The sequence below is a fragment of the Typopeltis vanoorti genome, chromosome 5 (assembly GCF_054136105.1).
Source record: "Typopeltis vanoorti isolate ZY-2024b chromosome 5, IOZ_Tvanoo_1.0, whole genome shotgun sequence".
Classification (NCBI taxonomy): Eukaryota; Metazoa; Arthropoda; class Arachnida; order Uropygi; family Thelyphonidae; genus Typopeltis; species Typopeltis vanoorti.
Genome location: NC_143553.1, coordinates 98,780,868 through 98,807,540, shown reverse-complemented (window position 1 = coordinate 98,807,540; position 26,673 = coordinate 98,780,868). Strand labels below are relative to the sequence as shown.

The 26,673-nt window shown below is 35.3% G+C and overlaps 1 protein-coding gene across 1 annotated transcript in view; it reads right to left on the bottom strand.

Annotated features, from left to right (window-relative positions):
* RfC38 (replication factor C subunit RfC38) overlaps positions 1–26,673 on the bottom strand; it is a 145,789-nt gene that overhangs the window by 97,052 nt on the left and 22,064 nt on the right. Inside the window, exons 2-4 of the mRNA XM_090392632.1 lie at positions 18,448–18,653; positions 14,660–14,757; positions 7,867–8,048 (exon numbers count right to left, since the gene is read on the bottom strand). Coding sequence (XP_090248758.1) covers positions 7,867–8,048; positions 14,660–14,757; positions 18,448–18,653 — 486 coding nt within the window. The remainder of the gene's footprint in view (positions 1–7,866; positions 8,049–14,659; positions 14,758–18,447; positions 18,654–26,673) is intronic.

Here is a 26,673-nt window from a genome sequence, read left to right as displayed (position 1 = left end):
TCCAGAATTTGTCATAAATCACCCAACTTATAGTTCCACATATAACTCTTTATCACAAAAGTCCTGATATGGCTAGTTACTACTCAAGTGATTACTTCATGTTCACTTTCACAAACTGGAGGAAGATCTGACACTTCATTTACAATATCTTCCGATGAGATAATCAAATTCCAAGACCCTTAGTCCACATATGGCCCCTGTTTCATACTGCTTAAGATAGTTGTCCCTCAAAAACTTAAGAAATTCATTCTGTTTGGTTCCTGATGCTGTCTCTTCATTCCAGCCTATATTTTCATAATTGAAATCACCCATAATGATCACCCTTTTCTTATTAGCTAGACCAATTTGCCTAAACATTTCCTTCTCAGTGCCTTCCATCCTATTCACCCCACTTCACACCATACTGCTTCAAAATCAGTCACTATTTGCTCCTTGCATGTCCATCCTACATGGGCATAATTCCTCCATTTTTGCCTTGTCTATCTCCATGAAAGATTACATATCCCTCCATCTATTCCTCATTTAACTATATCTCACTTATTCCAACAATTTTTGGGCAAATGAACTATCCATGCTACAATTTCATTTCCCTTGTTTGAATACTTCTAGCAACATACACACAAGCTCATTTCTGTTTCTACAAGTCTCACCAAACCCACTTCTCAGATATGATTCCTCCACACTCCCTCCTATCCATTTTCTCTATCATCATTGATATTACACCCATCTCCAGATCTAAATGTCACCCCCCCCAACATTCATGACTATCTGAATCCATTCTTGCACACTCACACATTTACTCCTGATATCATCATCAACACTTCTCACACAGTGTCTCCCTGTCCACGTTGACTCCCTGTTTCCCCATCCATCTTATGTTCCTTCTTTCTCCTTCTCTTCGCTCATCTCTCCACTCTCTATTTGTAAATTCTCCTACTTTACTCTCTTGCTCTTCCAGAATACCTCTTGCTTCTTCAGGTCTTCCATTCACTTCAGTCCTAACTCACAAAAACCATTTAAATGTAGCCCATCTCTTTTATATAGCTCTATCCATCCCTCAAAGTTATCCTACACATTCACAAAATGAACTCCTTTCTCCTCACAAAACTTTGCTAGCATACTATTCATAACCTTCGCTCACCTTCTCAACTCATCATTATCATACCTGAGCAACACACTGACTACCTTACCCACTACAGAAGTCGCTTACATAAATCTTACTTGGAACGATTAGAAGAGAAATTCTGTAATTGTCACAATGTTTTGTTTTCCTTTTTATAGATAGGTACCATGAGATCTCTACTCCAGTCATCCAGAATTTGACCTTCTGAATTATGAAGTGTAGCCACTATAAAATTTTTATATCTCCATATTTAATTGGTTGAATATCATTTTCTCCAGCTGCCTTTTCACATTACAGGATTTTGAGTTTTTTTTATCTCAAATACTGATATGTATTCCTCACTACTTTCCTCTTGAATATTATCTATGACTGTTCTATCACCACTTTTTTTTTTTCAACAATTCTTCAAAGTAATTACTCCAGTCATCCAGAATATCTTTAGTTTCACTTTTCATGTCACCTTTATCATCTAACTTTTTCCTTCATTTCTAAGTTTGTTTTCAACCACCTACAGAACATTGTTACCTTCCTAATATTCATCTTCTATATTCTTACCAGTCTTCTCGTGACTTTTGTTTAGCTACTTTTACACATAGCTCAGACTTTTATATTTTTCTCTGTAGTCTCTTATGGTATCTGTTGACTTATTTTCTAGGAACTTTCAATATGCTTTCTTCTTTTTCCTTGACTGCATCCCATGAGTTCTGTTTTTCTCTTTTTGACAACTTCACCTTTGCCTCTACAGCTGAATCAATGTTTTCTTGAGAGTTTGCTACTGAGACTGAGGTTTGGTTTTTATTTTCAATCTCTTTTCATTTTGAATAATATTTGTATAGTTGAGTCTACAGTTCATCTCTAAAAGCTGCTTGACATTAATTCTTTTTAAAACTTTTTTATATATTTTCTTTTCAATATGCTATTCATTTTTATGCTGCTTAAAGATAAGTTATGATTACTGCTTAAGGGTCAAAGCTGTATAACTGAGAAGAGACCTCCACATAGCCTTTAAAGGAATGCGGAGAACCGACCAGGGCTTCTGACCTAATGTTCAATCCTCACCTTCTCCTGGTGCACCCCTGTTGGGTATCTACTATGATACTGAACGAACGAGGATGGGCTGGCAATTTGGGATTTAGCCGACCAAATTGTATTCTTATTGGTTAAACCAAAATAAAAAATGATGGTACAATATGACAAAATTTCATGCCGGCTAGGGGCGTCGCCCGGTTAAACAAGGCCCTCGTTGTTTTCGCCAGGGAACCAGGGCGAACAGCGAAAAGTCAGCTACTGGAACAAATCTGAAAACAAACCCCAACTCAACATCACCAGAGTTAAAGATCGGTACTATCAATGTAAGAAGCCTGAATGGCAAAGAAATGGAGCTAGCTGAGGAATTAGATAAGTACCAGATCGACATAATAGGGATGACTGAAACAAAAAAGACCAAAACTGGTGAGATCTTTCTGAGCAATAAATACAAAATGTTATATTCAGGCAATGACAATCAAGGAAAAGAAGGAGTAGCCATAGTATTCAACACAAAATACGAGACTAATCTTCTTGAATGGCAGTCAGTCTCAAGTAGAGTAATGTGGGCAAATATGAGAAAATGGGGAACTGGACAATGAGCTTTATTTGTGCCTATGGTCCCACAGAAGGTTCTACTAAGGTAGAAGTGGAGGAATTTTTTGACGCTTTAGAAAAAGCAACTGACACAATGAAAAAGGAAAAGTCGGTCCTTGTTGGGGATCTAAATAGCAGAGTAGGAAATGATTCTGAGACATACAAAAATATTTTGGGAAAATTTGGAGAAAAGAGCAAAACTAATAATAATGGCAAATATCTGTTGGATTTCTGCTCAGGACATGGACTGGTTATTACTAACATCATGTTCCAACATAAAAATGTGCACAAATTTACATATAGAGAAGAGGCTAGGAATAAGAAAAGTCTCACTGACTATGTTATTGTTGATAGTGATGTTTTCTCCCTGGTGCAGGACACCAGAGTGTACAGAGGATTTGAAATTGGAAATGATCACTATTTAGTCTTGAGGAGGATAAAATTGAATTTCATATTGAAAAGGACAACATGTAAGAAAGTTTTAAAGCGAATAAAAGTTGAGCAGCTCTCAGATGTGAACTGAAGACTAAAATACAGAAAGATTATTGAAAAGAAAATGAAAGAGTTTGAGAACAGGAATCAAACCTTGGAGATTCAGTGGCAAACTCTGAAGAAAACATTGATTGATTCTGCCAGAGAGGCATGTGGTGAGGTTGTGTGCAAGGATAAAAAAATCAGAACTCCCTGGTGGACACAGGAAGTTAAAGAGGCAGTGAAGGAAAAGAAGAAACCATATCAAAAGTTCCTGGCAAATAAGTCAGCTTTTACTCTTACAGAATAAGAGACAAATGAAAGAAAGCTAAGCAGTGTGTAAAACTAGCTAAACAAAAGTCATGGGAGGACTTTGGCAAGAATATAGAAAATAAATATCAAGAAGGTGGCAAAATATTCTGGAGGTTGTTGAAGAAGTTTAGGAATGGAGGAAAGAGTGCTGTACATTGCAGACAAGGATGTACATTTTTCCCCTCTGTTATTCATTATCTATATGGATCACATTATGAAGGAAAGTAGTATTAAACCTGATATCAAAATTGGAGATGTTAATGTCAGCTCTTTGCTTTATGCGGATGATGTTATACTTCTAAATAAATCCGCTACAAGTCTGCAAGATTCTCTGACTAAATTGAATAGCTGTTGTAATAGATATGGTATGAAGGTCAGCAATAAAAAGACAAAGACAATGAAAATAGGCAGAATCATTGAAAATGTCAACTGTGTTGTGAATGGAGAACCTGTGGAACAAGTAAAACATTTCAGCTACTTAGGCACGATTTTTACTGAAGATGGTAAATTAAATATAGAAATAGACAACAGAATCAGCAAAGCTGGTATGGTGGGAAGTCATTGAATAAATTCATGTGGAATAAGAGAGAAATTAGTCGAAACACTAAATTAGCTGATACAAGAGAGTGTTCAACCAGTTTTAACTTATGGATCTGAGAGCTGCGTGAGAAGTAAAACACTTGACCAAAGACTAGAGACCGCAGATATGAGAGTCCTGAGAAAGATTAGAGCCTTGAACAGATGGCATCAATGGCAATATCATATTAAAAATGAGGATATATCAGGAAAGAACTTGACATTGTCAGCATCCAGGAATGCGTTAGCATAGCTAATCTCAGGTGGTATGGTCACTTAATTAGAATGGGAGAGGAAAGATTAGCAAAACAAGTGTTCTCTGCCAGGTTGGCAGGAAAACGATCCAGAGGAAGACCAAGATATAGGTGGATTGATACGGTACAAAGTGCCGCAGATATGAGAGTCCTGAGAAAGATTAGAGCCTTGAACAGATGGCATCAATGGCAATATCATATTAAAAATGAGGATATTAGGAAAGAACTTGACATTGTCAGCATCCAGGAATGCGTTAGCATAGCTAATCTCAGGTGGTATGGTCACTTAATTAGAATGGGAGAGGAAAGATTAGCAAAACAAGTGTTCTCTGCCAGGTTGGCAGGAAAACGATCCAGAGGAAGACCAAGATATAGGGGGATTGATACGGTACAAAGTGCCTTAGACGATAGAAATATGAGATCTGATAATGTTGGAGTCTTGACAAGTAGCAGACTGATTTGGAGGAAAATTGTAGATAGGAAGTTAGTAATGATGTAATTTTTTCATGTAGTACTGTCATATCCTGTACACCCCTTGAGGGTACATGGCAGGAATTTGATGATGATGATGATGATTACGCCCTATTTCAACTCACCTGTATACTCAATGTTGTAATCCAGTGTGAAGTTATTACTATAAATGATAACAGTCATGAGGCTTTTCTCATTTCTTGCATCTTCTGTCCATATGAATTTATGCACATCTTTAAGTTGAAAGATGGTATTGGTGATGACTAGTCCATGGTCCTGAACTGAAATCCAACAGGCACTTACCATTATTATTAGCTTTCTCCTATTCTCAAATTCCCCAAAACATTTCTCCATTTCTTCTGTCTTCTAGAGGTACAAAAAAAACTTTAATGTCAATTTTTCCATATCCTTATGCAAACATCCCTCCTTTTATGTGAAATCCCTGAATAATTTCTAAATCTGTTAAATACACTAAAGATTTTATGGCCTTACTCATTTTAATAGAGCCATCAGTTTAGTTAGATACAACTGTCATCAAACCATTTCTAATGGTTAACAAACTTAATTAATAAACTTATCAAGTAAAATAAATAAATCCACAATCATGTGCAGTGCATCACCGATTCAGAATCCAATTTGCTGCTACTTTTCTGACATGCATTCCTCACTGTCAATTATGAATCTCATATTAATACAATTAACCTTTTTAACTCCTGATTTAGCAATTAATTACCAAAAAAATCCTTCAGCTGTCTTATAAAATTATTTCAGTTTTAGATCAATCATACTAACATAAACACCTCATATTTTGTCATGTTCCTTAAATGTAATTTAAATCAGTTTCTTCAGTTCACCTGCGTAATATTCTTGTGATCTGACCCATAAAAAATATTCACTATTTTGACAGACATTTAACATCAACATTTAAATTTGTGCAAAATATAACATAGTAAAGCAAGAGATCCTTCTTATTAAGTCTTTTCTGCATCAGATTCTTCCATGAATATTCTGGTAAAGGGTTGCATATTTTCTATTAAAATGAAACATTATATATATCTAAATTAAAGTAATGAATAATTTTGAATTTACTGAATTATAACCTACATCAAAATAACTGAGATATGTTGCTATTATAATTGCACTAGTTGATTATTTGAATTATGGCATACAAAAGCATTTACTTTACAGAAATTATGTCAACTATCATGAACTGAGTTAAGTAAACTGGTGCTGGTAATCTCTGATTACTTATATAATATCCCCTTCTAAAGAATGTCTTTATCCAAATTGAACTGAATGACATAACTACAACCCATTAGTTGTAGTAATGAGGTAGGTCCCAAAAGTTTCCGGCCTGACATACAAAATTAACACCAATTTTAAAATGCTGTGCATGATAGATAGCACCATCCATGGGGAGGTTACTCAATTGAAACAAGTTGAAACTGTACCAGTTTCAACTCTCTCTGTCATTCGGCTGAAGGCACTCATTTGACTAACATGTGACACACTAAGTAGCTGCAATGTTAATTGAGTACCCTGCTGTGATCAAGTTTTTCACCAAAGAAGAGGCTTTTTCCAAGTGCTATCACACAGCGATTGGATAGTGTTTATGAGGAAGCTTCTCTTTCATGTTCCACTGTGAAGGAATGGATTAAACAGTTTCACCTAGGAAGAGAGAGCATTAAAGATGATCTTCATGACTGTTGGCTTGTGGAAGCAATGACTGAGGAAAATGTCTCTTGTTGAGGAGGAATTGCTCAATGACAAACAGCTGAAACTCAAAGAAATCTCAGCAAGGTTGGGCTTTCTATAACAATCGTCTTTTGCATCATTCACGAGAAGCTTCACATGATGAAGGTCAGTGCAAGGTGGATGCCCCAACTTCTCTCTTCAAATTCATAAGGAGCATCATGTGATCTGTTCCTGCAAGTTTTTAGAGATTTGTCAAGGTCAGAGAGAAGTGCTGGAATCTGTTGTCACTGGGGATAAAATCATGGTCCTGTATTATGAACTTCTTTCCAAAAGGGAATCCATGGAGTGGTGCAAACCAGGTGAAGCACTGCTGAGAAAAGCCAAGGTTACTCAGTCCACCAAGAAGATCAATGAAACAATCTTTTGAGATCACCAGGGAATTCTCTTGATTGACTTCAAGGAAAGGAATACTACTGTGAATGCAGAATATTATGCTTCACTCCTGTACAAACAGTGTGACGCCATAAAGAAGAGACAAGAAATGCTGAGTTATGGTGTTCACCTGCTAGATTGAACACCTACCCTACAGCACAGATCTAGCACCCAGTGACTACTACCTCTTCTTGAAACCAAAGAAAGACCTACAAGGAAGAAAATTTGAAGATGACAATGAGGTGAAAGATGCAGTTTTAGGCCATTTTTGAAGACAAAAGTAAAGACTATTTTTTTCAAGGGCATAGAAATGTTAATTATTCAAAGATGTGAAAAGTATGTTAAAGTAAAAGGAGATTATGTTGAAAAGTGACTTATTTTCTTTCTATCATTTCTAAAAGTTAGTCAGGCTGGAAACTTATGGAACCATCCTCGTATATAGCTATGAAACACATCCTGATAATCACAACGGTTTAATTTCAACAAAATAAGTTAAATTTCATATATAATGTATAGTTAACGCTCAAATAAAAAACAGGTAGGGACCATACTATACTGAATCACTTTAGCATAATATAGCACCTAAGGGACTTTTGTTAGATGTGTCCAGAATTCCATCTTCCATTAATCGCTTTCTGTATTTAAAGGATTTTCTAAATAAATAAATAACAGCAAATATTTTTTAGCAACACTTACTATAACAACCTATGAAAAAATTACCAGCCCAAAGTTCAATGTTATTCTAAAGGAAATTCACTATAGTAAATAGTGAATTTCCTGTAGCTCTTTTCACTAGAAAGTTTATTGCTTTTAGCAATAAACTTCTCTTTCAGTCCTTACAAGCATACTATAGTAAGAGTTTACCATATATCTTAATATCCCTTCAGATCTTTAAAATAACATACATACTTCTTCCTCTGATGGCGCTGGAACTCTTATGCCTAAACACCTGCTGCGAATGGCAGGAATGACTTTACTTGAGGAATTGCAACATAAGATTAAACGACAAGTACTCATATATTTTTCCATTGTTCTCCTTAAAGCATGCTGGGCATCTCTCGTTAATTTGTCAACTTCCATAAGAACAATCACTACAAAATAATTTCAACTGATTATAATGGCCTTCAATTATTACAAGCATTTATTCAATATAAAATTTTGTTGATTTACTTTATGAAATGTATATTGCTGTTAAAATCATGAGATAAGATCATTGTATTATAAGATATAAGATCATAGTTCTTGAATCATTAACTACAGTCTATTCTCACTATAACAAGTACTTTTATAGCAAATTACTTAAAAGTCCTATTCATCAGAAAATTCAGCAAAGTTCAGCACATTGAACAATTTTTTGATCAACAAGAGACTAACATTTTATTCATCTGAATATTATCTCGTCAAGAACCTGATATGTATTCTCAAGGAGTGAACAGGATACTATGACAGTATCCTGGGATGCCAGGGTTGTATTTAAATTTGCTGGCCGAGGAAAGGTGTGAAGGGATTACACCATAGAAGAAATGTCATGACTTGTTATAGACCCAGGATCAAGTGATTCACCCAAAACTTGTCAGAATAAGTGAGATATAATTGGATGAAGATGACAGCCTGACAGGAATGAAGATAGATGGATATGATGTATTTCATGAAGAGTCTGTGCTGGTTAGCCTAGCAGCTATGCGCTTTGCAACCATATGCCTGGGTAAGGAGTGTCCAAAAGGTTCGATTCAAGTCGATAACATGAAGAGCTTAAGGGTCTTTCTCAGCCATAGCCAACTTAGCCGATCTTGGGTGTGGACAGCAGGGTCGTCCCCCCCCCCCCCAGTTTATCTGGTTTTTTTTTTATCCTGCAAGCAGACAAACCGGCCCAGTGAACACATAGATTATAGTCATAGGATATAGTACTTAATCCCTCATTAGGAGGGCTCAACCAGTCCTAAGGGGGTGGTCAAGAAATGGGGGAGAACCCACACGAATATAAAAAAAAAAAAATGAAGAAAAGGGGAGGGAGTTGCTGTTTATAGTAGAGGAGTTAGAGATCAGAAGGGAAAGTTGGTGGGTTTCAGGCAGTATAGTGTGAGGTCCTTGTCAAGAAATTATATTCTTGTTTAATCTTTTCTCCAAGCAATATACACGTATTGCTTATACATGGATCAAGTATCTTCACTATTAGGCTGCTTGTATATAAAAACTGTTGACTTTACATCAACTACCTTAGTTGATGAAAAGTCAATAGCAACTACCTTAGTATCCCATAACACAAAACACTTTTTTTGTGTCATCAATTTTTTGGTCTCATTGATGGGAGTCAGACACAGAAGATACTATGATTGAATTAATGCAGAAGTTATATCTTCCATACACAAGTAGTAAAAAAAGTGAATCACTTTATTATTAAGATATTCTGGAGATCAGATAGTTGAGGAAATTTTTTTTTTTAAATCATTACAAAGTAAATTATTAATTTACATAAGATGGATTTAACTTATGTATAGATTATATTAGTATAAAATTTTCACCCTAGCATCAAGGCATCTTCAGTATGACTCAAATTAAACAACAAGAAACAAACAACTCAAATTAAAAAACAGAAACAGGCATATTTGTTAGTGAAACATGCAAACTGCACATACATGATATAGTGTCATGGTCTAATTATTTTAAGGTTCTAGTAAAATTAACTTTAACAAGAGATATAAAACAAAATTAATAAATAAAAGTTAAATTAATTCAGGAACTCATGAAGAACTATCTCCCACATTTCTCAGTTTTTAGAAAAAAAAAAAAAACACATACTGGACTTTACATTCATCCTCTTTCACACCATCATAATCTTTAATTGTTAAAAATCTGGCACCATTAAGACTCTGGTACACTGAGCACTCTCCTTCCTCCACCGAAATGCTGCTCTTCCAAGAAATAAATCACATACAGTCCACTTTCCTTACTTATGGCTTTACTGAATCTTATGTTAACAAGATAATTATCTACTTTTCTAGCTTAGTTAAAGGATAAACTTCTGCCTTAGTCCCACCCTGCAGTATATCAAATTCCTTGCCATTGTGGATTATCACATTATACGGGAGGGTATAGCCAAACAACTTAGATCTGTTTGTCCATACAAATGTGTCCTTTTCCTATCAGCAAGATATCTACTTTTCTAGGCTCAGTTAAAGATAAGGAGTGTATAAAATTCTTTGTCAATGTGGTTTATCATATTTTGACCAAACAAGTAGATCCTGGGCTATGTTTTGTGATGAACATTTAGACTATGTTCAGTCCAATGAGCCAAAATAATTAGGACTTGTGAAACATGCTAACATCACCAGACACCGAATACTTTGGAAGAAAATTAAGGTTCTCCATACAAGTAATAATCTCTTAGGACGTAAGTTGTGAGACCTTGCTACATCCACCAAATCTAAATAGAAATGGAATTAAATTATCCCTCTTATAGGAAATAGTTTTTCACAAGTTCCAGAATTAATTTAATTTTTATTTAAAAAAATCTCTTGTCAAAGTTATTTTTACTAGTACCTTAATGTAATTAGATCATGATGCTCTATATCATGTACATGAAGTTCTCACATTTCATTGTTGAATATACTGGTTTCTGTTTAAGTTGAAAATCATATTGAAGATGCCTTGATAACAGGGAAAAAAAATTTATACCAATAAAATAAATATGCAAATCCATCTTATATTAATTAATTATCATGTCTCACATTCCTATTAATCAAGTTATTAAAATAAATTATACTTGACAAGAAATTATATTATTGTTTAATCCTTCACCAAATGTAATCATACAAATGCATTTTTGGAAATTATGGAGACAACTACCGTGTTTGAATAAAAACTTTAGTTTACTATTACTAAAATTTTACAATTCGACGTTTCGACCTTTATTTCAAGGTCATCTTCTGGAGCGTACAAATATACACACGAAACAAGCTATACTACAATCATACTGGTTCGTTAAAGACACTGACTAACCGCTACCACAATTGTTGGCCTGACCTTTGGTGAAAAAAAAAAAAAAAAATTGTGGTAGCGGTTAGTCAGTGTCTTTAACGAACCAGTATGATTGTAGTATAGCTTGTTTCGTGTGTATATTTGTACGCTCCAGAAGATGACCTTGACATAAAGGTCGAAACGTCGAATTGTAAAATTTTAGTAATAGTAAACTAAAGTTTTTATTCAAACACGGTAGTTGTCTCCATAATTTCCAAAAATGCATTCAGATCACCGTGCAAGCCTAAAAGAAAAGTAATCATACAAAGTTTGCACATGAAGTATCTTCATAACTAGACTAAGAAAACTGTTTCCTTACACTAGGTTCAAGAACTACACAAGAATACAATTTCTACTCAAATATAACTTAAATCATAAGCAAGTGAAAAAAACTTTCTACAACCGTCTCTGATCCAGAGTATCTAAATATTAACGTGATATACCTTTTTATTACTTATATATGGAAAATATATGAATTCTATTACTTTTTTTTTTTATGTTGAGCCCACAGACGAGAAGTTGGTTGATCAACCTATAGTACATTACTGCCAAATATGGATAGTGGGTTCGGAAAGGATGAACTTGTTTACATTTGATTAAAAGGCTCTATATCATATTCCTTGGGAAACACATCGGGGGGGGGGGCATTCCACAGTACAGCAGTAACAGGGATGAAGAAGGAGGAAAGAAACTTGTTCTGTGGACTTAAAGGTGCACTATGAAGGGATGTTGAGCAGCTGCACATGTTCCAACAAGCTTAGTACTAAGTGGGGGAATTATTGATGCTATTTCAGATGAACATTTCCCAGGGAAATATTTATAGAATACACATACTGCAAAAACCAAATGTCTGTTCTGTGCAAAAGTGGGAGGAGTGAGTTCTTAAGAGATGAGTCATTAATAATTCTAATTGCACTCCTCTGTATTGAATCAAGCATTTTGAGAGAGCTTTTAGGGATTCCCACTCCAAATGTGAGAGCAATATTCAATAGCTGTACAGATTTGTATAAGGTTAACAGCTATTCAAGGGTGAGGTAACATCTTGAGTGAAAGAGAAAACCTTTTTTTTTTTTTTTTTTTAGAAGCTGAGGATGCAATGATTGTGATGTGTTTGTGCCAGGAGAAGCTTGATGTCAAGGTAATTCCAAGAAGAGAAATCTCAACTTGTCTGGAAATTTGAGTGTTATCAAAAATAATACTGAAGGAAAATGGTTCTTTTTTGTGAGAAATAAGACAGAATTGGGTTTTACTAGCATTGAAATTGATGAGGTTATCTGAGCCCCTTTGGAGGATGGCTTGGAGATCACAACTGAGGGAGGTGGTGGTTGATGTTCTGTAACTTGAGGCGAGTTGTGTAGAGTAAGGTCTATCAAATGAAAGGGAGGAGTGCAATGTGCTGTCATCTGCAAAACTGTGTATTGGGTAGGAAGTCAGCTGAAGTAGAACATTGATATATAACAGGAAGAGGGTTGGTGAGAGGACAGAACCTTGTGGAACCCCAGCATTAACTGGATGGTGAAACGATAAGGAACCACAGATCAAAAGATGATAGTTTGCTAAGTAGCAGATCTTCTGTTGATCAGCAATGACAGAATCCATACTGGCAGTTGTTTATCAGATGGGTACCTTCAAGGTAGTGTAGGAGTTTGGAACTGATGATTTTTTCCATTACTTTAGATAGGACTGAGGTGAGTGAGATAGGGCAGTATAAGATTGCAGTGATTTGTTGCTCTTCTTGGAAATGGGTTGAATATAGGCCAATTTCCAGGCTGTGGGATAGAGACAGTGGAGTAGGAGAGCATATAGAAATGACTTAGGATAGGAATCAGTTCTGGTGCATAAACTTTCAGGACAATTGGAGGAATGCCATCAAGGCCAGGAGACGTTTTTGTGTCTAATTTGTACAGTATTTTTCTGATCTCTTTCTGGCAAAAGGATATAGGGGGCATTGTGTGTTGGGCATCTGGAATGGTTTGGGAGAGGGCCATTCTTCATTGTCAGTTATGAGTGCATTGGAAGCAAAGTATGAAGCCAGGAGATTGGCTTTTTCTGTGGGTGATGATGCAATAGAGCTATCTGGGTATGATAGGGGGTGGAAATAGTGTTGGGCAGAAGTTACAACCAATTGCTTTGGTGAGAGACCAAAAGGAAATTGTACTTTTATGTTATCGCTTTTAAAAGTGACTTTACCAACCTTCTGTTCCAAATGAAAGTACACAATAATTCTTGAGGGACTGAAGAGCTCTAAATGAACTATAAGTATTGTGAGCATTAAAAAAAAAATGCTTCCTCTATACTTCAGCCATAGCAAGTGCTATTGCACCACATATAGCAAACCAAAACACATATGATGCCTACAGCATAAAGCAAAGATTGTGGCAACAAAGCTGAGCAATGACAGAGTGCTTCAAGTCATGATGGTGCAGACAGACCACTTAAAGTGCCACAGATGCAAGCTGGATATTACAGAAAAGAAAAATTATTACCAGAAAATAAAAAAGTGTAATGTCATCCCGAATTGAGTCTATTTCTGATTGCATCTGATTTTGAATTTCCATTCAAAATCAGATGTAATGTTAAATGATGACATTTGCAAACTTGCCGAACAATGCTAACGTGGACCCCAGAAAAATTGTCAGTTGTTACTGCTTTGGGTCCACAAATAGACAGAGAGATACATGAATTTGTGCTTTGTAAAAATGAACACCAGATGGGAATAACAAGACAAAAGGCAATTCCCCCTCCCTTTCCCCACTGTGTGTACAAGCCAAATCAAACCAGATCATGCTATGGACAGGGGGAAAAAGGTTGAAGAATATAGCAATAAATGAAAGAAAAATGCAAAATGGAAGCAAAGCATGGACAATCAACTATAAAAAGGAATACTAGTGCAGAAATCAAATTCCACTAATAGCCAATGTAGAAATCTGAACTCAAATATTGCATAGGGAATGTGTGGGACCCATGAAATCCACAGCAAACTTCACAGAACCATCCAAATCAATTTCACAAATATACATGGTCTCAGTTCTAATCTTAATGATGTTTACTTCCATCTCCAGTCTGCAACATCTCACCTACTTTTTTTTTTTTTTTTTTTTTTTTTTTTTTTTTTTTAACAAACTCAAATCTTCCTCTTTGAGCACTACTCATCTCAGCTTCTCCGATTACATACTTTGACTCCCTTTACCTCAGAGGTGAAGAAGTTTATGCATATTTTCACTCCAGCATACTATGCCAAAGAGTATCCAACCTTAGAATCTCCTGATTCCGACTTCCTTTAACTGGAAACCATTCTACCACATTCTATCAAATTCATCTCCTGTCTCTACCACTTTCCTAATGCCAACAACCATTCCAAATTTTTGATTTCCATTCCCTAAAATGTCAACTTTCTTCAACTTTTCCTTACTGTGAAGTCTTCTTCCTTAGAGACTTCAATGCTTGCAACATCTAGTTTATTATAATGAATTTCTTTTAAGCATAAGAATGGATGCAATGAGATCTAGTGGGACTTTTTTCATGTTATAGCAAATTTATTAGAATGGCATTTGCTATAGTAGAGTTGACTGACAAAAGTTATTAATAATAATATTAAAAATCATTTAATAATTCTTTATAACTAACAGAGTAATAACATGTCTTCATAAATAAAGTATATGATTAAAAAAAATTCTAAAAATACCTTTAAACTCTCTTTGAGTGCTAGTTTCTAACTGTTGTGTCTGTGCAACTGTTTTGAGCAATTCTTGAATCACAACTCTATCATATATTCCAACATCACTGAAAAAATACAAATCAAAATGTTGAAACTAATAAAAGTAACCATGCTGAAAAAATAAACAAAATTAATTAGAAATTATAAATACACTCGGGTCTCTTTTTATGCAGTGCACGCCCACAGATACGAGCCCTTTCGACACTTCTGCACATTTCAACAGAAGGAGAATCCATTCTGATAATAGGGTAATCCAGCGTTTCCCAAACTTTTCCTACAACGGAAACACTTCACAAATCCTGAAATTTTCATAGAACACCTTGGTTATTTTGTAATGCATTCATTAATAATTAATTGTTAATTTTGCTGATTTTTTATTATTAATTAATAACTGATCATTAATTATTAATTAATAATTAATTAAATTTGGCCCAATGGAGAATAAAAGCACCAAAGAAATTGCTTTTCTTTTAAGAAATAGCTTAGCAAAAGGAGAGGGATATACGGTGATTGGTAAACATTTTAATTTAGGCGAATCGACTATAAGAGCAATTAAAAAGAATGAAGTCACAAATTATCATCGTACTCAAGAGATGCTTTATTAGAAAGCATGAAACGAGCGCTCGTAATTTGGATTGAAGAATTAACTCAAAGAAGAATTCCTATAAGTGGTTATTTAATTAAACAAAAAGCTCTTCGGTTTTTATGAACAGATGAAGCAATTGGAGCCATCTACTTCCGCTTCCCAGGCTGATAAAGAATTTTGGGCTAGCAAAGGATCATAAACCGGGTTTTTAAAATGGAATGCACTTCATAACGTGAAGATTACAGACGAAGTTGCAGCAACAGATGAAGCAGCAGTCAAAAATTTTCAAGAGAAGTTAACCAAAATTATTGAAGATGGTGGATATTGTCCCGATCAAGTGTTTAACGCTGATGAAACAGGATTGTTTTGGAAGAAAATGCCAGTCAAATGTACATCGCAAAGTCTGAGGAAAAAGCAAGCAAAGATCGAGTAACATTGTTACTTTGTAGCAATGCATCAGGAGATCGAATGTTGAAACCCCTCCTAGTAAATCGATTTCTAAGATCATGTGCTCTAAAAGGCAAAGATCTAAAACAGCTGCCTGTACATTGAATGGCTAATACAAAGGCCTGGGTAACAACTGCTGTATTTACTGAATGATTCAATAATTGTTTTGTACCAGAAGTGGAAACATACATGAAGCAAAAAGCTCTTGATTTTAAAGTTGTATTAATTGTTGACAATGCATTAAGTCATCCGCATGTGCAGGTAGTGTTTTTTCCACCCAATACAACAAGCATCATTCAGACATTAGATCAAGGCATAATTGCTACTTTTAAAACATATTACGTTAAGCACACTTTATCAGTTAAGACTCCAACATTATCAGATCTTATATTTCTATCGTCTAAGGCACTTTGTACCGTATCAATCCACCTATATCTTGGTCTTCCTCTGGGTCGTTTTCCTGCCAACCTGGCAGAGAACACTTGTTTTGCTAATCTTTCATCCCCCATTCTGTTTAAGTGACCATACTTAACTGTTTTAGCATTTTAAAAGAAAATAAGCTTACACCATGTTATGGTAGGAGATTCTGAATAGAATGAAAGGCCTTTATTTCACTTCATCTAGATATACAGAACAGTAATGAAACTATGGGAAAGGAAGAACATTAGGTCACACAGAAGTCATCTCATTCCATTTAGCAAATCTAATGCCGAAGATTCTGAAGTACCATCAAAATCTTTGGCTTCAGAACAAGGAAATGATGGCATCCCTAGTTGTAAATCAAATTAAAATACAGATGAAATCTCATCTGAAATTTAACACCTATCCAATACTTTTTGTTGTTAGGAACAACAAAGGGCATTCAAAATAATAATAGTTTTTAGATGCATATTCAAAACAGGTTTAAGTTTACATTATGGAATTCTGTATTTAAAAGATTAAATCAAACAATTAGAAAATGTAAATATATAATTTGATTTGGAAGATTTAACTGTTCTTAATAAGTCAATATATTTATGTTCGTATTTACTGTTAATATATTCATCAAATTCAAAATTACTTTACAGCACTAGATTAAATATTGTTAACAAATTTAGAACAATTCCAGTTAGATTTCTACTTCCTACATCAGGTTTTTGGTCAGCCCCATGAGACCTTTAAAAGGGTCCTACTCTTTGATTTTTAGTGCTTTCATTTGACCCACTAAGTCCTTATCATAAACCTTCCCTTACATTACAGTTTATGTATTATCATACTTTACAAAATATCATAAAGAACTCTGTAAATAAACTTTTTAAAGAATTAGAAACCAAAGAAGTTACTATAACCTGGTTTGGTTCTTTACTGTTTCTATGTGTGTATAACTTGAGAAATATACGAGCCTCCATAGCTCAGTCGATATAGACAAAGCCTTTTTGTTGGAAAGATCAGGGTTTGATTCCCATCTATGATGTGAGGAACCTTCATCTGGTCTCTTTCGACAAAAGGTAAGTTAGCCGGTCTCATTTGGAGGTAGGGGTTGTTTTTTAAGCCGGAAACTTGGATTTTTTGTCCCCATGAACGCAAGCATTTACAGGGATAGGACACTCTGGGAGGCATAGAGCTAACCACCTTATCCTCAAATTACAGTTGCGAAGTCCAATAGTTGGAAGGTCGTGGGTGCTTAAGTGCCTGTAGGGCCACTGATGATGATGATAACTTGGAATATACTGTTATTACTCACTTTTAATTCAAACTTCACTCTCTTTTCTTCTCTTCCACTCATGATAGGCTGAGTTCCTCAAAGACAAAATTTTGCCATTTCTTTCTGTTTGCTGTTTTTTTATGAAGTTCTATTATGGAGTTTAAGTGGGCGCTTTCTTTAATGATGTCAATCCATTTCTTTCTTGATCTTCCTCTGCTGGGCTGTCCTTTAATTCTGCCACTTATGTTTCTTTAAAGTTAAGTTCTTCTCTGACTTTTTCATTTGTTGTTCTTTCTGTCCAGTTTATTCTATCGATTTTTCTTAGGCATTTCATTTCAAAAACATTGAGTTCATCCATTTCTTTTTTTCTTAAGATCTAGAATTCTAAGTTTTAGATTACTATGGGAATTATCATTGTTTTATATATCTTCAAATTTGAGTTTTTTTGCTTAATCTTTTATTGTTCCATATTTTTTTTTAGTCTGCCCATTGTTATCCATCCATTACTGATTCTGTATTTGATGGTTTCAAAATAGTCTAGATCTTCAGTGATCATTGATCCTAGGTAATCGAATTGCTTTACTTGTTCTATATTATGGTTTCCTATTTTCATTTGGATTGCTTACCTTTTTCTTCCTATTACCATTAGTTTTGTTTTACTAAAATTGATTTTCATATCATATTTGCTACATGTTTGATGCAGCTTGGTCAGGATATTTTCTAATTTTTCTTGGCTGTCTATAGTGATAACTATGTTGTCAGCATAGTTTAAATGTGTTATATTTCTTCCATTTACGGTTATGCTTTCACACATCTGCAGTCTTTCATCTACAAATTTCACTATATAAACAATACTTAAAAACAGTATTCAAAAAAAATCAATTTCCTTCAAAATACCATCCAAATAATTCTCAGAATATTACTTTTTTTGTAAAATGAAGGATATAATGAACATACACAATATTAGAAATTCAAAATGAATATAAATTTTCTTGAGTGGAAAAACTTATCCAAACAAGCAACTCTGATTCTACATACCTTGGATTCATCTCAATGTGATAGTTGCTAGCAATAGTAACAATTTCCACTTTTCTATTGGATGGGGTAGTAAATACTTGGTGTTCAATTCTCAATTTTTCTACCCCAGGTCCATATAATTCTCTCAATAAGCACATTATCCTAGTCTTCTTGCCTGCTCCAGATGGGCCATATACTAATAAATGAGGAAAGTCTCCTCCTTGAACCTATAAATTAGGAGTTCACAAATAATTTTTATTTCGATATAAGAAGAGAAGTAAAATATATCTAAGTGAAAAGTGTTCACTAAAAAATAGTTCAGACCAACTGAGACATAAGAAAATTCTAACATAAGCAAAAATATGCATTGATGTTTCACTGCTGCTTTTCCTTCTTTGCTGTGTTTTTTTTTTTTTTTAATGTATTAAATAGAGAGTGAGGGTCCTATCTTGAAACTGCTTATCATGACTGTTTACTGTGACATATGCATTATTGCGATTTTATTTTTTGAAATGTATTTAAAAAAATGCAATCAAATCTGCTTGACCAAGATTTTCAATGCCTGCGACTTTTTCACCCCTTCCAGTTCAAACAAGTAAAATATGATAACCCATTAGAGACAAGTACTCTTATGAGTAGAACCAAGATGTCATACCATAAAATAAGTACTTAACAGAAATGCACATTCAATGTATTCTGTCTCGCATACCTAATTTTAACACACTTTTTTTGCATATCAATGTATTAAAGATTTGTTCGATTTCCAGTTAGAAAGAAAAAATCTTAATATTTTCATCTGGTCTCATGTAATATAAACAAGATATATCGTGTAGCATAAAAGTGAAAAAGAGGCGTAATGAAAACATTCATGGTCATGTTGCACATTACTCTCAGTCAAGAGGTTGCTCTCAGAGTACAAATATATTGTACTACCAAAAAGATCCAGATGTCCGCATATCCAAACTTTAATATTAAAGGCATTAATATGGAGTTCATCCATCCTTTGCTGCTAAGCCATCCGAGTCTTCTGGGATGTCTTCACTCTTCTGGGAAGGCTTTCCACTAGATTTTGTATATGGCTGCAGTGATTCCCTTCCATTCTTCCATAAGAGCATTAGTAAGGTCAGTTATTCACCGATGTAAGACAATTTGGCCTGAATCACAGTCACATTCCAATTCATCTCACAGGTGTTCAATGGGGGGTTGAGAACAGGACTCTGTGCAGACTAGTCAAGTTCTTCAGCACCCATCTTATTGAATCATTCATGCACAGACATCACTTTGTGAATGAGGACATTGCCGTGCTGATACAGGAAAAAACATTCACCAACTGTTGCCATAAAATAGGAAGCATAGAATTGTCTAGAATGTTATTAGCCACAGCATTAAGATTTTCCATCACTGGAACTAGAACACTCTGTCAAAACTATGAACAACAGTCCCAGTCCATGATGCTACTACCACCAAACTTCACATATTTGGCACAACTCATTCATGCAGGTAACATTCTCCTGTCTCTCTATCTGACTGATATATGTTTCATCACATCAGAGAATGCGATTGCATTGCTCCAGTGTCCAACAGCAGTGAGCTTTACACTGCTCCACCCAATGCATGGCACTGTCCTCAATGATGTTAGGATGGTGTAGTGTGTAGCTACACTGCTATAGAAACCCATGTTCTTCAGCTCCAGACAAACAGTTGTGGTATTGGAGTTGCTTGTGGAAACATGTCAGAACTCAGCATCAGCAGCAAGTGTTTTAACCAAGAACATGAGATTTTTTTTTGCACCACCTGCTTCAGCACTTGCCGGTGGTACCATTCTGTGATTTTATGTAGCCTAGTAGGTTGTGGTGTGCTGTTGTTGCTCCTAGGAATTTCCTTCATAATAACATCACTTACAGTTGACCAGGACAGTTGCACTGGCCAGAAATTTCCTGACCTCATTTGCTGCAAAGGGTGGCATTCTATTACAATGCCAATCAAAAGTAATGAGCTCTTTAATATCACCCAGTTTCCTATTACTCATAATGTTTGTCTATAAAGATTGCAAGACCGTGTGCTTCATTTTATATCTATATGTGCCATGGTTGTGATGTATATAGACATATCCACTACTATGAAAGGGTTTCTAGATATTTTTCATCAGATAGTGTAGCTATCTGTCATGGTCAACTGTAAAAGACATTATCATTAATAATGACTTGCAAAGCATGCTTAAAGTTCCATGAAAGAGTTGTTAAGAAGGAAAAGAAAATGAAGTAGTTTGCAGATAGATGTGAAAAAGTAGGTTGGCAGAAATAATTTGAGACGGCAAGACCATATTTTGTGATCTGAAAAAAAGATCAAAATGGCACATTTGAATTTAAAGATGATCTAGGTATTTTATGAACATAACCAGGATCAAATCAACAACAAGGACAAGGCATGGAGAGGCAACAATCAGTGTAGCTAACAAACTGTAGAAAATTTTGAAGAACTTGTTCAAGATTATTCACTTTTCTAAGTATCCAACTTTGACAAACCTTGTCTCCTCTGGAAAAAAGATGCCAAAAAAAAAAAAAAAAAAAAAAACGAATTATGAAAATAAACGGAATCTGGCAGGACACAAGGCACTGCAATATCATCTAATGTGTGTTGGGATCAAATGGCTCAGAAAACTTCAAAATGAAACCACTCCTTATTCCAAGAACCTCAGAACATCAATGAATGCATCTTAATTCCCAGTAATTTTTTAAGAGTATTAATCGAATGACATGGATGACCTGTGAAAATTTTTTCAGATTGGCTTGTGAATTACTTTATGCCAGCAAGAAGGCTAGCTATATCTTCTCACTAAGAACTCTATGAAGAAGTCCCTCCTATTTTTCAATAATGCAGCAGATCGTAGGATTCCTCAGGATGCACTATGAGTGAAAAATCTAATTCTCATTATCTTCTTGACAGCATTCATTCTCAACTTCAAAGAATGCCCTTTTCCCACCTTATACAAAATGAAATATTCCTGTATAATCCTTTCAGAAGTTTGTAAGTCTCAATCATATCACCTCCCTTTCTCATCTTTGAAAGTGTCTGCAATCCACAAATTCTCAGTGTCTCCAATCTCCATACTCTGTATTCCACAATCCTGATATCATTTTTACAACTCTCCTTTGCATCAGAAACCAAGAGACAAGACCAGGCCTGCACATAATAGTCCAAGCGAAGTCTTATCCCTTTACAAAGCAAGGCCTAGTAAAGAGGCAAAATGACTTATCTTTACATATATGTCAAAGCCATTTCAGAATTGCAATTGTATTTGTAATTTTTGTATATAGTATTTGAACTTCAACTTCCTATCTACTAAAACTCCAAGATCCCTAGCCTGATCAGTTTCTTCTAGCATAATTTCCCCAATATAATATGAAATCAGATATCTGATCGTACCAAAGTGCATGACAACATTGAACTGACAGCCATTTCTCCATGCCTACAATTCCAGCCTATTCAAATCTTTCCAATGTCATTAATGTACAGATTGAATAACAATGGACCAAGGACTGATCCTTGTGGTACACCACTGGTCACCTTAAATCTTGCAGACTCACATCCTACATATACTAAAGTTTGATATGTCAGCCATCCATGTCAATATTTTATAATCCTATTTCATATTTTCCAGTTTATGCAACAGTCTTCCATGCTATATTGTGTCAAAAGCATTAACAAAAATCCAAAAGTATGATGGCGTATCCATTCCCCTTCTCTAATTCAATGGTAATATTATAATAGAATGTTACAATTTACTAAGAGAAGCTCATACATGACCTTCTCTTAGTAAATTGTTGAGTTCCTGTGACCATTTTGCAAGAGTATATCATCCAAGTGAAGATATTATGTCAGAGGTGACAGGGACTGATGTGAGAACAGAGGTTGATGAATTAGAGATACTTAGGATATTGCAGAATCTGAATGCAAATACAGCTGTGGGAGTCAATGGGATACTGGCTCACATTTTAAGAGAATATGCAGGGGAACTGATGATGCCTTTGACTGGGCTGTTTAATTTAAGTCTCAGTTCTGGCAAAGTCTCAAGAGAGTGGAAGGAGAGCAAAATAATTCCTTTGCATAAAGGAGGATCAAAGTCTGTGGTAGCAAATTATAGACCAGTTAGTATTTTAGCAGTGGTGGTAAAAGTACTGGAAAAGTTGTCAAAAAGATAATTCAGGAATGGATGGATAAGAATATGATATATGAGGGGGCAGCATGGCTTTGTGGAGGGTAGGTAATGCCTTAATAATCTATTAACTTTTTTATAATAGGGTGACAGTTGAGTTAGATAAATGGTTACACAATGATACTGCTGGATTTTGCAAAGGCATTAAACAGGATATCACATGGACTCTGTTATACAAAATGCAACAAATGGGGATACTAAAAAGCAGTAAATGGAGCAGCAGAATCCAGGTGACTTGTGTGCTGTGAGGTTCAATGCCAGAACCACTACTGTTTACTTTGTACATAAATGATATAGGAAATATTCAGTGTTTGCAGATGATGCCAAGTTGGGTAAGAGTAATAGTTAATCAAGGTAATGTAGAGAGTTTGCAGGAATAAATACACCAACCAAAACGAATAAATACACCAACAGTATAGGCAAATGGATGTCAATTTAATGTGGAAAAGTGTCAAGTTATACATTTTGGAATACAAATATTAGCGGTGTACCATATTCAGGGAACTGTACTCCAGGAAACTGATGAAGCCAGGGATTTCAGGAGTGGTGGTAGTAGTAGCAGTAGAGAGAGAGTTGAAGTTTAGAAGGTGTATTGTTAAAGTAGCCAGGATAGCTCACAGGATTACTTGGTTATTGAAGAATACACTAACAAGCAGGGTTAAGGAGTTATCATTCCTCTTTATAAAACCTTAATATGACCACATCTGGATTACTGTTTTCAGGTTTGGTCACCTGGCTTTCTTTGGGATGAGGAAATGGTGGAGAGAATCCAGCATCAAGTGATCAAGATAGTCAGTGGTCTGCTTCTTGTGAGAATAGATTGAGAGTTTGTGGATTTCAAAAGTTGATTGATAGGATAGAGACATTTAAGTTACTTAAAGGATTTTATAGAAATTATGCAGGGGATATATTTCAGCAGAATAAGAGGTCATCCTTGGAAGTTGGACAAGAGCGTGGTCAGCAAGAGCGTGAGGACTTTTTGCTTGGAGAGTGAATAATGAATGGAATGGGTTGCCTGAGTCTGTTGCGACTGTCTGTTAATGATTTCAATAAGAAGTACAGTCGGGTCTCTTTTTATGCAGTAGATAAGTTCCACAGAAAACCGCATATAAAAAATCACACAAAAAGGCCAAACTTATGTTGAAAAATTAGGGATACGTTCCATAATTTTCTAAAACCGCATAAAACTGAAAGAATGAATTAAAATAAACCTAAAATCACATAAAAAAAGTTTATGAAAATTCAGGAAAATAAGAATGCCTAAGTTTGTTTCAAAGCTTTATTCATTTAATTTCATTGAAAAGTAACAATTTTTACATATTTTTTTATATTTTGTCATCAGAATTATCATCGCTATTAGACAATATTCGGCAACATTTGCGAACTGGTGCAAAATCACTTTTATCACCAGAAGAGATAGTCAGCACATCAGATCTGTATGATAAAGGCAATGGTTCTTCACAAACAGAATTAGCTTCAACCTCGTTCGGTGCTGATTTTTTTCTTCTGACAATGTAATCAGTGATTAAACTTTGCAATGATGATTTCACTAATTTTTTATATAGCTCGCGATATCCAGACATACAGTTCTTCAGCTCATGTTGGAATTTAAAGGCTCGTTCAGAATTTGTGTCATTAACAAGAAAATGATTTTCCAATTTATTGCACAGTTCAAGACCTTCTCGAATTATATTTGCAGTGAGGAGGAGAGGTTTTTCTTCCGCTTCGCTATCATTTTCTGGATCTTCGACGATATCTAAAGTTAATCGATATCCAATAATATCGTCACTTAAGCCATTATCCACAATGCTTGTTTCGAAACCGTAGTGCCGTGATTTTTTAAAAGTAATAGGCCTACAGATTTAAATTTTAATATGAATAAGAGACAAGGGACTTTGTTTAATTTTGGTGTTAAGAAACCTCTTATTGAAGGTGTTTGTGAATCAACAGATAGTGATTCATCCACCTCCAGCCTACAAAGCAATCTCCAGGATGTACAAAGGGAGGAGAAAACTATCAGCACACAGGAGAAAAAGTCTGCATTCACTCGTAAGTACTTATAATATTATAAATTTTTGGTGATCAGAATGGGATATGTCAATGAAAATCAGCACAAATTAATTTAATGTTTATGTTTAATTAATTATGAATTAACGATCAATTATTAATTAATAATAATAAATCAGCTAAATTAACAATTAATTATTAATTAATATATTACAAAATAACCAAGGTGTTCCATGAAAATTTCAGGATTTGTGAAGTGTTCCGTCGTAGGAAAAGTTTGGGAAACGCTGGATTACCCTATTATCGAATGGATTCTCCTTCTGTTGACATGCGCAGAAGTGTCGAAGGGTCTCGTATCTGTGGGCATACTATACCACATAACTTAAAATCCACATAAAAAGAGACCCGAGTGTATAATAGATATTTTGTTGATAGTTTGGGTCTCCCACAATTAGTCTTAGGACTCCATGGAGGTGCCAGTGCAATAAAATCCATGCTATTCATTGCCAAGTACAGATTCTCTGTTGACCTATTTCTGTATATTAGCCCTAAACAACTTTTCCAAAATCTTCACTACCACGCCCGATACTGATAGGTTGATAGTGGAGGATACATCATTCTTTTCACCACCTAATGTGCAATGGGATTACCATACTCTGAGCAATGCCCACTCCTGTGGAATCTTCGCAGTAGCTGTACAGAGACTCAAATTATATAGCTTAGTCAAAGGAATAGCCAGTTCGGCTGAACACTCTACTCATTCAGCACCCATGCTGATATTCCATCAGTCAATTCTTTTTGAATTTGTGCAAGAGCTCTAGTACCTCCTTATACACCTAAGTTTTTGCGTCCAATGAAGAGGTTGCAGTGAGCTCACTGTTGCATACACCTGATTAATAGCATTTAGAAAAATTGGCACTCATTAGCTAAACAATCCCTTCTGTATGTCATCTGTATGCAGGTGACAAATGTAAAAGATGCTAAACAATCTCCTCTGCATCTGTCATCTGCATTGTCATTATTCTTCATTCAATATAAAGCAATATTAAACAATTTTACTGAAGAAAACTGGTCACTGCTCATTGACTGTGAAATTATCTTAAGTATTTTTTTTTAGTTACAATTAATCACAGTTAGTCGAAACCCACTGTACATAATTTTTTCCCCTTATACTAATGAATCAACACAAACTACTATTTTGTAACTGCTTTCTCGTGTACTCCATTCTCATTCACACACAAAAGGCCACAAGGCATATAGCACATTAGTGCCACGTGTGGGTAAGAGAAAAAGGCGGAATCTGTTTGTATTTTGTTGGAACAGCTGAAAGTTGTAACCTGCTCTGGGATAGGCAAAGTGGGGAAGGCTATTCCAAAAAACAGAAGCTGATGGAATGGAAGAGGAGGTAATGAAGTTAGTTCAGTGCATTTCAAGATAGACTATGAAAGGGGTGTTGCTTAGCAGTAGCTCTTGTCCTAATGATTTTGGAGAAAAGTGGAGGAATCATGGTGGCCAATTCAACAGAGAACATGTCGAAGTAAAGGGAGAATGTGTTGAAAAGTGACACAGTTGTTTTCTTTGTAGAAGAGGCATAAGGCAGAAAGTGAATGTCTGTGAGAGAGAGACTGAAGTGGATATGTGAAAGAGAGTTCATTAATTAGCTGCATTGCCCTCTTCTGGGTAGAATCAAGCAATCTTAGAGGATTTTCGTGCACCACTCCAAATATGGGGGCAATATAACTTAGGTGCATTTGGGATTTGTATAGAGTCAGCAGCTGTGAAGTAATATCTTGTGTGAAAAAGTACACCAAGTTTTTTGGCAGCTGCAGAAGCTATAGCTGAAATGTGTACGTGCCAGGAAATATCAGAGGTATAATCAGTCCAAGAAGGGAAATTTGATAGTGTTTGAATATCAGTATGATTGAAGGTAAAGGGGGGGGGGGGATTGCAAGTCAGACAGGACTGAGGTTGGTGGCATTGAAGTTTATAAGGTTGCCCTTTCAGGCCACTGGTCGTGGTGGATC